The sequence below is a fragment of the Argentina silus genome, assembly GCF_951799395.1.
Source record: "Argentina silus genome assembly, chromosome: 10".
NCBI classification, from domain to species: Eukaryota; Metazoa; Chordata; class Actinopteri; order Argentiniformes; family Argentinidae; genus Argentina; species Argentina silus.
This window is the reverse complement of record NC_139664.1, coordinates 21,814,525-21,831,716: the sequence shown is the minus strand read 5'-3', so window position 1 is coordinate 21,831,716 and position 17,192 is coordinate 21,814,525. Positions and strand designations below refer to the sequence as shown.

General features: G+C 43.1%; 1 protein-coding gene and 1 long non-coding RNA gene across 2 annotated transcripts; one reads left to right on the top strand and one right to left on the bottom strand.

The window, feature by feature from the left end:
• Positions 1 to 423: 423 nt before the first annotated feature.
• On the top strand, positions 424 to 17,182 carry LOC310810408 (exopolyphosphatase PRUNE1-like). Its single transcript, XM_083678159.1, has 8 exons — positions 424 to 471; positions 8,157 to 8,261; positions 9,888 to 10,090; positions 10,379 to 10,563; positions 12,720 to 12,878; positions 13,031 to 13,125; positions 13,806 to 13,964; positions 14,429 to 17,182. Exons 1-8 carry the CDS (start codon positions 433 to 435, stop codon positions 14,774 to 14,776), a joined length of 1,293 nt encoding a protein of 430 aa, XP_083534285.1. The 5' UTR covers positions 424 to 432; the 3' UTR covers positions 14,777 to 17,182.
• On the bottom strand, positions 12,730 to 13,532 carry LOC310810409. The gene is made up of 3 exons (XR_014554433.1): positions 13,363 to 13,532; positions 12,989 to 13,053; positions 12,730 to 12,850 (listed from the first exon to the last, which is right to left on the bottom strand). It is a non-coding gene; the product is annotated as an uncharacterized lncRNA (long non-coding RNA).
• Positions 17,183 to 17,192: the final 10 nt, after the last annotated feature.

Sequence of the window (17,192 nt, the reverse complement as noted above, 5' to 3'; positions counted from 1 at the left end):
TAGTCCATTATGTGTTCCCTATGCAATCTGGAGGTGGCACTTTTAACTGTTGGGATACAGTAAAGGGCCAGTCATTCTTTGTATGACACCCCTCAGGTTGAAACCCACTTAAGTAAAAATCATGTTCTAGCCTTGGAATATTATTTGTGTAAAGTCCATTATGTGTCCGCTATGCTATGCAGTGCAGTTTTTCATAAGGGTAATTACATGTTTATTCCCAGATACAGTTACATATCATTTGTGGTTTCTTTATCCATATTTAGTATTTCTAAATGCTTAAACAAGTTTAACGTGAGCGCTTTTATTTAGAAGAAATCCTCATTTACATGTATTTGCATTGACCGGAAGGAGGTGGGCGGAGTTCCACCATTGTAGCTCAGAGAACACAGATCACGTGTTGGGTGCTAAGGAGTGCACAGGTGACAACAAAGCATGGAGACTTTCCTACGGAGCTGCAGCGATGTGCTGAAGGTAACGTTTCTCGAGGGTCACATTCATCACGAAACATGCATGTTATTAGTTATCTCGTCATTAGTTCTATGCCACGTTTCATGATAAGGTCCCGCATGTGGGCTCAGTTGTGCTTCATCTATTTTTAGTTTGTTAGCTAGCTAACTCGCTAGCTTGTTTGGTGTGTTTTACTGAATCATGACATGACATTCTGAGTAAGCCGCATGTTGTCAAACTGTTGTCATCGTGTGCGTGATGTCGCATGTCATTTTCAGTGAGCTAGCAAACGTCCCCCCCCCCTCCCCCAAGATGTTGAAAGCATGTTGTAGCTATCAGAACATCACGTGTCTGCACGACCCCCCCCCCCCATTATTATTATTTTATTTTTTTAAACAGTACCTATCCATGGCTCTTTAACCAATGCTGCTCTTGACCCACCTTAGTGGTATCAGATTAATTGAAATGATTGAAAAATATTTTTGTACAGTCCATAATGTGTCCTATTCAGTTCAGATAGGACACTTTGAGCTGTATGGCCAGAGTAAAGAGCCATTTGCTAAGACATTGCTTTAGACTCACTCACCTGATCTATGTTCTAGAAGTGTTCTTGAGTAGAGTGGTACCAGAGATTAATTGAAATGATTGAACAATGTTTCTGTACAGTCCAGTTTATACAAATATAATAGGCATGTGTAAAATTATTACATGTAATTGCACCAATATGTACATTTTAAAGATCAACATTACTTTTTCAAAATTGTATATACAGTGCCTTCGGAAATTATTCAGACCCCTTCACTTTTTCAAAATGTTGTTCTGTTATAGACTCAACTTAAAATGGATTAAATTAAAAGAATTTGCCATCAATCCACACACAATACTTTAGAATGACAAAGCGAAAACACATTTTTTGAAATTTCAGTACATTTATTAAAATTGAAATACAGAAATACCTCATGTACATACAGCGGGTGAAATAAGTATTGAACACGTCACCATTTTTCTCAGTAAATAGGTGCTATTGACATGACATTTTCACCAGATGTTGGTAACAACCCAAGTAATCCATACATACAAAGAAACCAAAACAAATAAGTTCAGAAATTAAGTTGTGTAATAATGTGAAATGACACAGGGAAAAAGTATTGAACACGCTTACTGATATTTATTTAATACTTTGTACAAAAGCCTTTGTTGGTAATGACAGCTTCAAGACGCCTCCTGTATGGAGAACCTAGTCGCATGCATAGTCTGGTGTGATTTTGGCCCATTCTTCCACACAAACAGTCTTCGGCGGCGCGGCAACAGATGGCGGCGCGTGCACACGCAGCGACCACTCGCGCTCCAGAGAATGCGGTGTTTTGTTTGTTTAATAAGTGTTTGCCCGAAAGTTTGTCGTGTTCGTCTCGTCTGTCTGCGTCGAAATACAAGTACAGTCGACAGGCTCTGCTAGACATCTGCGAGAGCAAGATTTACAACGTTTTGGACACCACAACAGAGACACTCAAAGAGCTCGGATTACTTCGCCGGCCCGCGACTACTCGACCCGACCCGACCCGACTCGACTCGACTGCCACCACTCCCCCGGAAAGGAGAGGTCGGAAGCGGTGCGCGAGGAAGCAGAAGAGGGGCAAGCGCGGAGGTATCCGGGCTAGGCTAGCGGCTAGTCCAACTCGCCCAGCCATACCATCCATCATCCTGGCCAACGTACGATCCTTGGACAACAAAATGGATCATATACGACTGCTGAGGTCAGCGAATCGGACAGTGAGTAACTGCTGTGTACTTGTTTTCACTGAAACATGGCTGAACGACAACATCCCCGACTCCGCTGTACAACTTGAGCAGCTGACATGCTATCGAGCGGACAGAGCCCTCGTCAACGGAGGTAAACAGCGTGGCGGCGGAGTTTGTGTTTACATTCGTGATGCGTGGTGCCGGGACGCTGTGGTAGTATGCAGACACTGTTCACCACTGGCGGAGTTTATGATCATAAAGTGCCGTCCTTTCTATCTGCCGAGGGAGTTTACTGCGGTCTTGCTAGCCGCAGTATACATCCCTCCAACCTCCAGCAACAGTGACAGGAATGCGGCACTTTGTGAACTGTACCAGGCCATCAGTGAACAACAGACAGCACACCCAGATGGATTTACCATCCTCGCTGGAGATTTTAATCATGCTGACCTTAAGACTGTCCTACCAAAACTCCATCAGCATGTCAATTTCCCAACAAGAGGGGAAAACACCTTGGACTTGGTCTACACTTCTCACAAAGGAGCATACAAGGCCTCCCCCCTCCCCCACATCGGACTCTCTGATCACATCACTGTCATGCTAATGCCAGCATATAGGCCCAGAGTGAAAGTCGGAAAACCGGTCCGGAAAGAGATAACTGTGTGGCCGGAGGGGTCCAGGTCTGCTCTCAAGGACTGTCTTGCAACAACAGACTGGGACATGTTCAAGCAAGCAGCCACACAGAACAACCATACGGACAATGAGGAGCTCACAGACACTGTCCTCTCCTACATCCGTAAGTGCTCTGATGATGTGACCCACAAAAAGACCATCATCACTCGGGCTAACCAGAAGCCATGGCTGACAGGGGCAGTCCATCGGCTGCTGAGGGCCAGAGACAAAGCCTTCAGAGCCGGGGATGAAAATGGCCTAAGAACAGCGAGAGCCAGCCTGTCCCGTGGCATCAGGAAAGCAAAACGGGACTACACCAACAAGATTACCTGCCACTTCAAGGACAGCAGAGACACGCGGAGCCTGTGGCAGGGCATTCAGACCATAACGGACTACAAGCCCGCGCCACAGACCTGCGACAACAACATCTCTCTGCTCAACAACCTCAACAGCTTCTTTGCACGGTTTGAAGCAACAAACACTACAAGCCCACAGAAAACCCCTCCCCCCCCCCACGATCAGGTCCTGTGCCTGTCTGCTGCCAGTGTGAAGAGGACACTCTTTACCATCAACCCCCGCAAAGCAACAGGCCCAGACAACATCCCAGGCCGTGTGCTGAGGGACTGCGCAGAGGAGCTTAAGGATGTCTTCACGGACATCTTTAACACTTCTTTGCGTCAAGCTGCTGTCCCATCACATTTCAAGACCTCCATCATCATACCTGTGCCAAAGAAATCCGCTCCATCCTGCTTCAATGACTATCGCCCTGTAGCACTGACCCCCATCATCATGAAGTGCTTTGAACGGCTAGTCATGTCTCACATTAAGTCCATCCTCCCCCCCACCCTGGACCCCTTTCAGTTTGCATACCGAGCAAAACGTTCCACAGAGGACGCAATCTGCTCTGCTCTCCACCCAGCCCTCACCCACCTGGAAAAAGCAGACTCATATGTGAGAATGCTTTTCATAGACTTTAGCTCAGCATTTAACACCATAATCCCGCAACAACTGATCTGTAAACTGGACCAGCTGGGGCTCAACACCTCCCTCTGCAACTGGCTGCTGGACTTCCTCAGCGAGAGACCACAAGCAGTACGAGTCGGCAACAACACCTCGAGCAGCATCACACTCAGCACAGGGGCCCCCCAAGGCTGTGTGCTCAGTCCCCTGCTCTTCACCCTGCTGACTCACGACTGCACATCAACCCACAGCACCAATCACATGGTGAAGTTTGCGGACGACACAACTCTGGTGGGTCTCATCTCCAAGAACGACGAGACCCACTACAGAAAGGAGGTCAACCTTCTGACCACGTGGTGCAGAGACAACAACCTCCTGCTGAATGTCAGCAAAACGAAGGAGATTGTGGTCGACTTCCGGAGAGGGCACACCGAACACCCACCACTGACCATCGATGGTGCTGCTGTGGAGAGAGTGAGCAGCACCAAATTCCTGGGGGTGCACATCAGTGAGGACCTCTCCTGGACCACCAACACCGCATCACTGGCGAAGACAGCCCAGCGGCGCCTCTACTTCCTCCGCAAGCTGAAGCGAGCGAAAGCTCCCACACCTATCCTGACAACATTCTACCGAGGCACCATTGAAAGCATCCTGTCCAGCTGCATCACTGTGTGGGGCGGTAGCTGCACCGAACACAGTAGGAAAGCACTGCAACGCATTGTGAACACAGCTGCTAAGATCATTGGTGCCCCACTCCCTTCCCTGCAAGAGACTTACTCCACCCGCCTCACCCGCAAAGCTACCTCGATTGTGAGCGACGCAAGCCACCCCGCACACAGTCTGTTCAGCCTCCTGCCTTCTGGAAGAAGGTATAGGAGCCTCCGTGCCCACACCACCAGACTCACGAAAAGCTTCATACCCCAAGCTGTCAGGAAGCTAAATTCTCTCCCCTCACTTCCCCCAGCCACATCCTCCAAGCTGTCAAGAAGCTGAAACCACCACCCCCCCCTCCCAACCCTTCAGCCCCCCCCCCCCCCCCCCAAAAAAAAAAAAACACTACGGACTCTGGACAATCCACTATTCTATTGCTACAATGCACTATTGCACTATTATTTTTTTATACAGAATACACAGTATCTGGCTGCTACTTACTGTCTTTACCGACTGCTCTTTTTGCACTGTTTAAATTATTTTTATTGAATGTTTTACTTTTAGTATGTGTTATCTGTTGTGCCTGGGCACTTTATCTGTCTCACCGTGGGAGAGTGAGAAACGTCCTCTCGATTCCTTTGTATGTCTTGACATGTGAAGAATTGACAATAAAGCCACTTTGACTTTGACTTTGACTTCAAATCTTGAAGGTTCTGTGGGCCTCTTCTATGAATCTTGATCTTCAGTTCTTTCCATAGATTTTCAATGGGATTTAAGTCAGGTGATTGGCTGGGCCATTCTAGCAGCTTTATTTTCTTTCTTTGAAAACAATTGAGAATTTCCTTGGCTGTGTGTTTGGGCTCATTGTCTTGCTGAAATGTCCACCCTCGTTTCATCTTCATCATCCTGGTAGATGGCAGCAGATTTTGGTCAAGAATGTCTCTAAATTTGCCCATTCATCCTTCCTTCGATTATGTGAAGTTTGCCAGTACCATTTACTGAAAAGCAGCCCCACACCATGATGTTCCCACCTCCAATACTGTTGGTATGATGTTTTTAGGGTGATGTGCAGTGCCATTTCTCCTCCAAACATGGTGTGTATTATGACATCCAAACAGTTCAATTTTGCTCTCATCTGACCACACTATATTCTCCCAGTATTTCACTGGCTTTTCCAAATGTTGTGCAGCAAACTTTAAACGAGCTTCAACATGCTTTTTTTTCAGCAATGGAGTCTTGCGTGGTGAGCGTGCATACAGGCCATGGCGGTGGAGTGCATTACTTACTGTTTTCTTTGAGACAACAGTACCTGCTAATTCCAGGTCTTTTTGAAGCTCTCCACAAGTGGTCCTTGGCTCTTGGACAACTCTTCTGATTATTCTTTTCACTCCTCTGTCAGAAATCTTGCGAGGAGCACCTGATCGAGGCAAATTTATGGTGAAATGATTGTCTTTCCACTTCCGTATTATGGCCCCAACAGTGCTCACTGGAACATTCAGAAGCTTAGAAATGCGCCTGTAACCAATGCCATCGTTATGTCTTGCAACAATTAGGTTGCGAAGGTCTTGAGACAGCTCTTTGCTTTTACCCATCATGAGATGTGTCTTGTGTGACACCTTGGCAATGACACCTTTTTGTAGACCATCAGTTGGGACTGAACCAGCTGATATTAATTTGCTGGGGGCTGGATTGCCTTTTAATTACTGATAGATTTCAATTGTTGTCTTGGCTTTCCATGCCTTTTTGCACCTCCCTTTCTTCATGTGTTCAATACTTTTTCCCTGTGTCATTTCACATTATTACACACAACTTAATTTCTGAACGTATTTTTTTTGGTTTCTTTGTATGTATGGATTACTTGGGTTGTTACCAACATCTGGTGAAAATGTCATGTCAATAGCACCTTTGGAAATATATGTACTGAGAAAAATTGTGACGTGTTCAATACTTATTTCACCCGCTTAGGGTATTCAGACCCTTTCCTATGACACTCTTAAAATTAGTTAAAATGCAAAAATGTCATCAACAAATCACTCAATAAGTTGAATTGAGGCCATCTTAATGCGAGGATAATAGTTCATGTCATTCTGGAATTAATATCCATGTTTTCATAGGGTCTTTGATTTGCATAGGAATCAATTACACACTGTGTAGATTAGGTATGTCACTACCAACTCAGCAAATTTAATAATTTTCTCTTGATACTGACAAACTCCCCAGTCCCTGCTGGTGACAAACATACCCATAACTTGATGCAGCTACCACTATTCTTCACATGAGACATGGTGCAGAAACTGCATTGCATGTGCTGGATTTGCACCAAACTTAATGCTTTGTAGTAAAACCAAATAAACACATTTTCAGCCACTTTCTTTGCTGTGTCACTTGAATTCATTGTTGCAAACACAATTATGGATATGAGAGAGATTATTTTCCATTAAGGGATTCTTTTTGGCTACTTGGTTGTAGACCAATTTTGTGGAGTGACTGAGATGATGTTGTCCCATCGACTGTGCTTTTTCCTCTCCATCTTTCAACTTTGTAGGTTTTTGTAAGTTTCCCCAGGCCTCAGGGTCGCATTCCTGAGCAGTTTTGTTCCTCTCCATTTGTTCAGTTTGTAATGACAACCTGATCCACACAGTGTGTAATTGATTCCTATGCAAATCAGAGACCCTATAAAAACAAAGATATTAATTCCAAAATTACATGAACTATTATCATGTACTGAATTCAACTTATTGAGTGATTTGTTGATTAGAGTTTTAAAGTTTTAGAGATTACATTTTAGAGTGGTCTGAAAGTACAGAGGGGAGATGGTGAAGAAGTCTGGCAATAGACGCATGCGCGCGCGCGCGCACACACACACACACACACAGTCAACATTAAACAAACACACAGAGTGCTTTTAGTGCAAGTGTATCATTCTAGTGTGTGCACCCTGGGGATCGGGAGGGGTAGAAAGTAAAAGGGTACAGTTGTCTTCTTATTCTTGTTTCCTCTTTCATCTGCACTGATCTGAAAACAAAGGTGACAGAACAATATGGGTAATGATGCCCCCGGTAATTTACTCTCACCTGTCTGACACTAAACATATACGTGCAAAAAATAAAAGGAGACTGTTGGTAGAGACAGTGAAGAGGACATGATATAAAAGATACAGGCAGGATGGAAGAATAATTTGGAATTCATATACTATTGTCATATCACACTTCTTCCTCCCCTCAAGACTTGTAGGCTGTTTCACATGTCGGTATCAGACTGTACGGTATCTACTGTAGATTTTGGTTGAGCAGTATGTTTGTAATTGCCTCTCTGAATGAACAGAAGCCAACTGCTAACTATCACATGGTGGGGCTTTTGTCATCGCCACAGGGTCTTTGTTCACCCTCCACTATCACATACATTTAGGACAGATACATCTATTAATCATTAATCAAAGTGATCTAATGCTTTAGTTCACAACAAAGAAAAAAGAGGACAAGGAGTAAGAGCTAGAGTTGGTGACATCATGCAACAAAATGTGAAAATTGTGCCGGATGTGTCGACTTCATAGGCACTGTACATAGCCATGTTGTTTACATCTATCAGATCCACAAGAGTGACTAGTGAGTGCGGGCTAGTCTAGAGGCTGATATGGAATACAGCAATACAGTATGGATAACCAGAGGTACTAACCTTGTGCATCCTAGGGGAACGCAGAGGACAACCCTGGGTTCCACGTGGTCCTGGGGAACGAAGCCTGCGACCTTGACTCCATGGTGTCAGCCCTGGCGTACGCATACTTTCTGTCCAAGGTAAGAGTAAGAAAGAGCTATTCAATTCACACCCTACTGAGAATGGCGCTTGCTCTTTTTAATGCATTAAAAAATGCATTTAGCAAGGGCCAGCATGAGTTAAGACCTTGATTTATATTCAGTTACTTACATTGTTACTTTTCAGGCATATCAGTAGTGCTGACACAAAACCCCATAAAATAAAAACCCAGATTTCCCTTTCTTCATTTTATAATTATTGAGTTTAGCCAATCAACTCTCTGGTTTATCTGCACACTATGCAATATTGTGATGTGCTCTACCATAATTACTAGTAATTACTGTTTGCGTTTGAGTGGCACACTTTTACTTAACGTCCCTAAGGTTCGCACTGAACTTGGGAAGCAGGCCTTTAGGTTCGCCGCCCCTGTAGCTTGGAACCACTTACAGACAGACTTACAAATTGAGGAGCTGATCCCGGTCGGGGCTTTCAAAAGTCTAGTGAAGGACATGGAGGCAGACTCCATATGAGTCTGTAACTGCTTCCACTAGACCTGTTTCCTCCTGTCTTCTTATGCTTCTGCGAGGTGTTTACTGTTACTGCATGCTTAGTTTTTTATGTGCTTTGATGTTTTGCTTGTGTGTTGTGTTCTGTGTCTTGCTTTTATACCTTTTGATGCTGATTGTGTGTTGCTTTTGTGTGTCTACTGTTGCACATAGGATCCTGTGTGTTGCTTGTGTGCTTTGCCTTTTGTGCTCTTGGTGTTTGCTTATATGCTTGCTTATATGTTGCTTGTATGTTGTGTTGCTCTGCAGATATATATGCCATTTAGCTGACGCTTTTATCCAAAGCGACTTACATTGCAGTGAGTGCATACATTTCAGTATAAATGGTCCCAGCAGGAATCAAACCCACAACCTAAGCGTTGTTAGCGCCATGCTCTACCTACTGAGCCACAGAGGACCGATGATGTTTGCTGTTTTAAACTGTGTTGCTGCTTTCTTAGCCAGGGCTCCCTTGAAAAAGAGGTCTCGTCATCTCACTGGCATTCCCCTGGTAAAATAAAGGTTAAATAAAAAATTAAGAAAATTATTTTGAGTTTTCTTTCAGTCGACTCGGTTCGACATCACACTATGGGATATGCACCTCTGCATACCCTGTTCACTGAAACCCTATTCAATCATGCCTGGAACAGGCTGGGAGTGCTTTGCATGGCTGACTCTTGGAAAAGAGTGGCAATTTGGTGAGATTCTGCTTCAGAGAACTGGGGTTACATACCGTAACCTAACATTTTCCAGCACAGCTTTGGGTATAAAGATGATTTTTATCGATATTAAGATGCCTTTGGGAGATTTCAGGGTGCCGGTTATTTGCATTGTTATTTCAAAACTGGGATACGTCATGTCGAACAGGTAAAGGTGCTCATGCGGCAAAACCTCATCTCCTTGGACCTGTCATGTCAGCAAACGGGTATCTTTGATTGTGATTAAGGAGTGACAGCCATTTCACGTGTGCATATCCAGCCAGGCATAGTCTATCCGTTTTCAATGAGGCCTAATATCTGCAATAACTGAATTGTATTGTGATAGCGATAAACTCAATGTATATCATCTGTTAGGGAGTGGATATAGAGTCGGATCACATATACCTCTCTCTCCCCTTACCAGACACTTGACTCTGGGAAAACTGCTCTGCCTGTCCTGAATATTCCTCGGGGAGAATTCCCACTGCGCACAGACAATGTTTTCCTGCTGAGAGAGAGCGGTCTCTCCCAGGATAACCTGCTGTTCCGAGATGAGGTGGACCTGCGGGGTCTTCAGCTGTCAGGGCGGCTGGCCCTCACTCTGGTGGACCACAACGTGCTGCCCAGGTCAGGGTCAAGATGTTGTATCATATGTCATTTGTGCTGCTACTTATTTGTCTTTTGCGATCTTCAGCCTATTTTCATGATTAGATTTTACACTGAGTTGTCCTCATAGGCCTCTCTGGTAATGTGTTCTCTATGCTACCGACAGTTAGCAGCAGCTCCAATAGACTGCTTTCCAATGAATCCGAACATGACATCGTCAGAATAGCATCTCATCAGAGAAATTTAAACAAAGTTTAGTACAATAAGAAAACAATAAATGGATTCAATTATTGTTTTCTTTTTTTGCAGTTCCGACAGTGACCTGGAGGAGGTGGTAGTGGACGTGATAGACCATCACCGCTTGGAGAGAGCCCCCTCCCCCTCCTGTCCTGTTACCATAGAGACCGTGGGATCCTGCGTCACCTTGGTGACCGAGCGCATCTTCCAGAAGGCCCCCGAGATCCTCGACCAACAGATGGCCCAGCTCTTATACGGTAATTGAAGCCACTGCTGATGTACATATTACAGACGAGTCACATTGGTTGATTAATCGAATTAACGCTACTTTGCTAAATTCAGCCACTTCAGTAGGCACTCCAGTAACAGAAAATGCCAAGAAACAATGTTATTCTTTCATAAAAATCCATATATGTCTAATATTTGCTCAGATTGTATAATTTTGGAATGTCAGACTGATGCACCTTGGTGCATTATCGGAGGAATATATGCCAATACAGATATTTCTGTAAAAGGCCGATAATATCAGTGCTCTGATATATCTGTCCTGCTCTAATCGAAATTACAAATATGGACATTGTTCTATGAAGAAGGGCTGGGCGATGTGGCCAAAAATGTTATCTTGATGTATTTTTTCATATTGGTCGATAACGATAATTATCACAATGAACATTAAATAATGTCTGAGCGGTGCCATGTGAGGATGGGTTTTCTCTGAGCTTGCTAGAATTATTATTTGATAGTGAAGCTATTTACACATGAATTTATCTAGAACACCACTCAGCAGACCCACAACCATTCATTTGGCTTTATATTTGGATTCTACTTCTATATTAACAAACGAAAAATGCCTGACACGTGCTTGCAGCAGGAGTGATGTTATTCCTGCTAGCCCAAATGCGAATGCACCTTCACTGGAACCCAGCCAAGATGCTATCGACAAGCTGAAGGCTGAACTACTCGCCAGAATCTACGAAAAAGGGGAGAGCCAATCCACCGAAATATGAAACCAGGTTGACCATTTGAGGGTGGAACTGAAATTAGCCAGCGATAATGCTAACGGCAACAGTGAGGCACTGGATGCACGGTTGGTCTCCCTGGAGTCTGCAGGCAACAATCACTCTTTTTCCATAGCTCATCTCAGGATATGGTCCCAGTTTGTTCAGGACCCGTTTCAAACACAGACAGGCTTTGCCCTCTCTCCCAATTATGGCTAATGCCCTTTTTCCACCCTCACTCATAGATGCAGCATTCCAGCTATGGTTCAGGAATGGACTGAAACGGGTAAAGGATCTTTTTCAGGACAATTTGTTTGTCTTTTGAACAATTAGTGAGAGGATGCAATATCCCACACTCACATTTTACAGGTTTACGTACTTACCGGTTCACAACTTTGTTAAAAAAAGCATTTCTCTTCTTTCCCATCACTCCCACCTAGTGGCTGAAAAGTGTTTAGCCGAAGAGTGTTTAGATATGCATCCACGGCAAAGGGGACTTGTATCTAGGCTGTATAGCACTATTAAAATGGTTTCCTCCCCGTTCCTTAACCACCTCAAGGAATTATGGGAGGAGGACTTTGATTGTGAGCTCTCAGATGCAATTGAGAGGATACATTCAACATCTATTTGCATCAGACATTGTTTGCTTCAATTTAAAGTATTCCAGACTCCATCTTTCTAAGAGCAAGCTTGCCAGGCTGTATCCAGACGTAGATCCAACTCGCTCCAACTTTTTTCCATTTCTTGTTGAGTACAACTGTGTACTGTCTGACAATTGTGTGTACTTGCATTTAAAAAAACAACACACATATTTAAATAATATGACTGAAGCCTGAAGAAACCAGAGGGTTCAAATGTCTCAAGGCAATACCAGGCAACCAAAAATAGGCATGATAGGTAGTAGGCATGATTAAGAGGTCACTATCTGTATCTGTTATTCTGTATGCATGAAATTTAAAAAGAGAAACCCTTCTAGAAAATGGTCAAAAGTCGATAGGCCTAGCACCACTGAGAAAGACAGGTTGTGTAGTTGGCACAAGACTTGACGATAAAACAAAGTGTTGCTTGTTATCAATTGTCTTTGGAAAAGCCATACTGTTTATATACTGTATTAAACTAAGATAGGATATACTAATTGTCCTCAGAGGGAAATTTGTCTTGGACATTTAAAGTGCTGCTGCTTCACACACACACACAGCTCTTTACCACTATAACAGCCATAACATCTTTATCATTATCGAATCAACAACAAAAAAAAGAAGATAATTATTAATAGCGTTTTACCGCTCAGGCCCATTATGAAGGCTTATGCAGACGACTGTCAGACCTCCCCTTTTCACTGTGTGAAAACAACAGAATTGTCTTCTTTATTGCATACATTGGTGTAAATGAAGCCTTGTTTTCTGTGACTGCAGGCACCATAGTCTTAGATTGTGTGAACATGGCCCCCGAAGCAGGGAAGGTCACCCCCAAAGATAGCCAGTATGCTGTCCTCCTGGAGATGCGCTTCCCTAATCTTCCACCGAGGGGTGCCCTCTTCCAGTCCCTGCAGAATGCCAAGTTCGACGTGTCAGGTACAGTACCTCAGAACTGATACCGAAGCAAGAGATGAAATGTTCCGAAAAGGAAATGACATTTGTTCACATTTCACACACACCAGTATAGCATACACATGTCCGTACACCTTGCCTGTCCTGACTAGAACACTCCTCTCTCTCTGTTACAGGTCTCACCACTGAGCAGATGCTCCTGAAAGACATGAAAGCAGCGTCAGGAGGAGGTCTGAACCTGGCAGTCAGTGTCATATACATGACTTTGGAGGTGGGTGTGCATCTTAGGCATTGAATATCATTGACATACAAAGGTTTTTTACTGTACCTTGTGCTCACTTCTCTGTTATCATAGCAATTCATTGTGAATATATGAAAAACACAGTCGTCTGTTTAAACAAATGACTCTGCTTTGCAGCAGATGTGTACAAGTGCACTGCCCTTGCTAGTTTTCATCTTCAAACCCCACCGCTGATATAATACATGTTCAGAAAAGAAATATACTAACCTGTGACCTCTTTGTAAGACCCTGCGTTATCAGTGGCTCTCCCTGTGTTACTGCCACACACACACACCCTGTGCAGTCACTCAAATCATGAACACTGGAATGTTGCAGCCAATTCATGAAGAGCACACATACCACATGACAAATCGGGTGGAACCACCCACAAACCACACACTGCCAGTCTTTCAAAAATAGAAATGATATGATTGAGACAGGGTGTGTCTGTGTCTGTCTTTGTGTTCATGTGAACAAGGAGTGTACTTGCACTTCTGTATGTATGAGTCTATTGGAGACCCGATGTTTATATGTATGAACCTTTCTGGAGTGTGTGATCTGCGGGGGAAAGCACACTAAACTCCAAAGGTCTTCCTGTATAGCTCGTAGAGACCACACCTTCTTCACCACCAAATAAACTCACTCAATTATCAATACATGTCATCCCACAGGCTTTTCTCCAGAGACAAAGCTTACAGCAGGAGCTGTGTGAGTTTTGCCACAAACACAGTTACAATCTGTTGGTGGCTATGACTATCTCTTTCAAGAATAACAGCAAGCCCTTCAGACAGCTGGCTGTCTACAGTTCCAGCACCCTCTACAGGGAGGAGGTAGGAACTACATGACTCCTGTTTCCTATACTGTACGAACTCAGCCAGAATAGAGCTGTACTGACAGTCAACTCCAGTGTCAGAGAGGAGTGCCTGACAGAGGAGTGTCTACATCTAAATCAGTGGTGCTCAACATTTTTTATTACTTAATCCAATCATATTCTTCTCTGCCAATTTTCCCCCTCATGATCATTTTACCATTAGGCCTATGCTCTTATAAGTCTTCCCAAGTACCTCCTGTGGATAGGCAAAGTGTACACTAAAGCTATACATCATGATAACTATAATCAAATAAAATATTCTTAGTTGATACCAATGCCAATTTTCATCAAACTATTCACTATGATCAGTATTACAGTGTTGGTAAATAGAGCACTATTTAAATTACTAAAAAAATGTTTAAGCAGACTGTTTCATTGCCATCAACTTGGAAGGCCTTCATTGTGTTTTCTATGTTCTTGCAGATAAGCCGAGCATTGGAGCAAGCCCAGAACCCCAGATTGAGCCTGTCTCCTATGAGTAGCCCCTATTCAGACATCGATGCCTATCTCCAGGGCAACACGCTGGCCTCCCGCAAGAAGGTCCTGCCCATCATCAAAGACTTCCTCAGGGACAGGGAGCATTGTGGGAACTTAGAGAACCTTGTGGACGCTGGGATAGAGGAAGACTCCCACTTTCCTCCCACCCCCATGAACAGTCTGGTGGAGGGATGTCCTCTGGACAATGGGTTGCCCAATATCAGCGAAGAGGCCCTTGTGGAAAAGTTTAGCAAGATGGCCGACGAGGAGGAAGAGAACGTGTTGGGGCACTGACGTCTTAGCCATGTTCACACTTACTGCCGGTCATCCCATTTCACCCCACATCTTATTATAAACACCTGGATGGCCAGAGAGTTCTTTCTTAAAGGGACTGCACTGGCTTACTCTGCCTTGATTTTCCTCCTCTGTTTCTAAAGTGCAACTGAGAAGGAGATTGTGTTTCTGTGAGGTGTGGTTTGATGTTCCAGCCAAAGCACAACCATCAAACCTTATCAGGGTGAATTGGGATGTCACAGTTCACCGCCAATCACTCTGTTCTCGGAAAAGAATAAAAAACATGGACCCATGAAAATACTGGGTTCATTGACCGTTGTTTTTTAGCTTCAGTTCCTCTTTAAAGGAGAGCATTTCTGCAAATCCAGTTGAGCACAGGAGCTGGACAAAAAAAGAAAAACGCCGCAAATCTGCTCAATGTCCTTTGAAAGTGAGTTTCGAGTGTTTTCTGAATATGCAGGGTTGTGAAGTACAGCTGGAAAGAACAGGGACTGGGAACACTGGTTTCCATTTTCAGGACAAGATAATGGAATTGTAGGTATTTTAGAGGGGATTGTTTTTCACTCATTCAGAGGATTGTGGTCAGTTATGACAGTCCTTGAAAATGATTTAGTGGGAAGTCAGGAAAAAGTTGCTGAAGAATTCTGTTATCCTTTAGATGCAACAGGATTTTTGTTTTGTTTTTGGCTTGTGAGCGCTCATTTAGTGGCTGAAAATATACAAATATAGTGTAGCATCTCAGGATTTCAGATATTTCGGACAACTTGAAATTGCCGTACACAATGAACCTATTCGCAGCACAGTAACTGGCATGTTCAAACACATTTCTAATCAGCATATTGGCAAACATTACATTTTGGTATGATTTTACTGTTCATGAAATTAGTTTTCACTGAGGTTGATAACAAAAAGTCATCCTTAAAAATACATCAAAAGTTATTGATCATCCTGAAGGTGTCTAAGAAAAGATTGCTCCTCCGGATTGGTAAATTCAAGTTTCAAACAAGGGTCTTTTTTTTTTTTTTTTTTACTATGGTACAGAAGCAAACCATGCCTGCGGTGATATGGGTATGCATGTTTTTCCATTGATGTTCTAGTGGAGTTCAGTTCTATTTGGAGGGCAAACCTTTTTTTAAAGTAAGCCTGCACAGTTCTGTTTGGCACCTAGATGAAAAGTGTGTGTGTGTTTGCATTATACTGTATGTTGTATTGGTACATTTCACCATTAGATAACAACAACCTATATTGAACGATATGTAGTGATGCATTTATATATTCAAGGAGCAGTTTGAAGATAATGAAAAGTTTTAATGTGCTATTACTAGACATGCAATAATTCACTGAATGATTGTTTATTGTCACAAAATGTATGTTGAACCTTCCATTTCACAACACTACCTTGCAGTGATATATATAGTAAATTCCCCAAATGAAATGTGAGATATAGCCTACTGCATAGGCTGCATGTACATAATCTGTGAATATGATTTGATTTTGTGCCGGATATGCTACCCTAATTTTGATTGTTTTAAAGCACTTGGTACCAGTGATAATTACCTTCTGACAGTGTTGATGCAATGTTAATGTTAATGTTTTGGATTATGACAATGTTAAGGAATATGTAATCCTATTCACCTCCTTATCTATCTGAAATCAGACTTGTGCAAAACCTTGAAACGGAAGAAACCAAAAGCAATACCTGAAGGTACTGTGTTTTTATAGTGCCAAACATCTGATTATCTCTGTAATGTTTCCATCCTTGATGAGAAGTGTTCTTTAAAATGCAGCTCTATTCTACACTAAAAGGTGTATATTCATTAGTGTATTAGCGATATAATTCGGTTGCAAAGCAAGACAATCAAAACAAATATGCTCTTTGAGAAAATTCAACATATACATTTTTGTATGGAAACAAATAGCAAAATCAGAAGGCTGCTTTTAGACATAACATGTTATCATCTGATGTGTTTAAAATAACAGTTGAAGTATTAAAACAATTTGGAAAACTATTTTTTTGTGTTTAAATCTCATCTCATTAATTACCACACTTGTGTTGCTTTAAAGGTATTTAGGTAGATGTTAGCAAGCAGATATGCTGAGATGACATTCGGTGGAAGAAATTGAATTTTGTAGTTTTGGGCTCTAAAATTGCATTTAAAAATATTGTCAATATTGGTTTGTTTCTAAGCATATGCACATATTTACCACTATAAAATGTTTACACCACGCAATGATCAGCCCCCAAATCCCTGCCTTATCACTCCGCTCTTCCACCTCGGCTGGCCGCCTGGCACCGCCGCCTCTACGTGGATGCAGCAGTTGCGCTATTCGGTCACAGCTTTTCACTGTACTGGCACCCCGCTGGTGGAACAAACTTCCCACTGCTGTCAGGACTGCAGGGTCACGACCTATCTCC

Excerpts from the sequence above, each read along its gene's own strand:
- LOC310810408 (XM_083678159.1), top strand. The coding sequence starts at position 433 with ATGGAGACTTTCCTACGGAGCTGCAGCGATGTGCTGAAG. Across the intron at positions 8,262-9,887 it reads ACGCATACTTTCTGTCCAAG|ACACTTGACTCTGGGAAAAC; the intron begins GTAAGAGTAAGA and ends TCCCCTTACCAG. Across the intron at positions 13,126-13,805 it reads TCATATACATGACTTTGGAG|GCTTTTCTCCAGAGACAAAG; the intron begins GTGGGTGTGCAT and ends GTCATCCCACAG.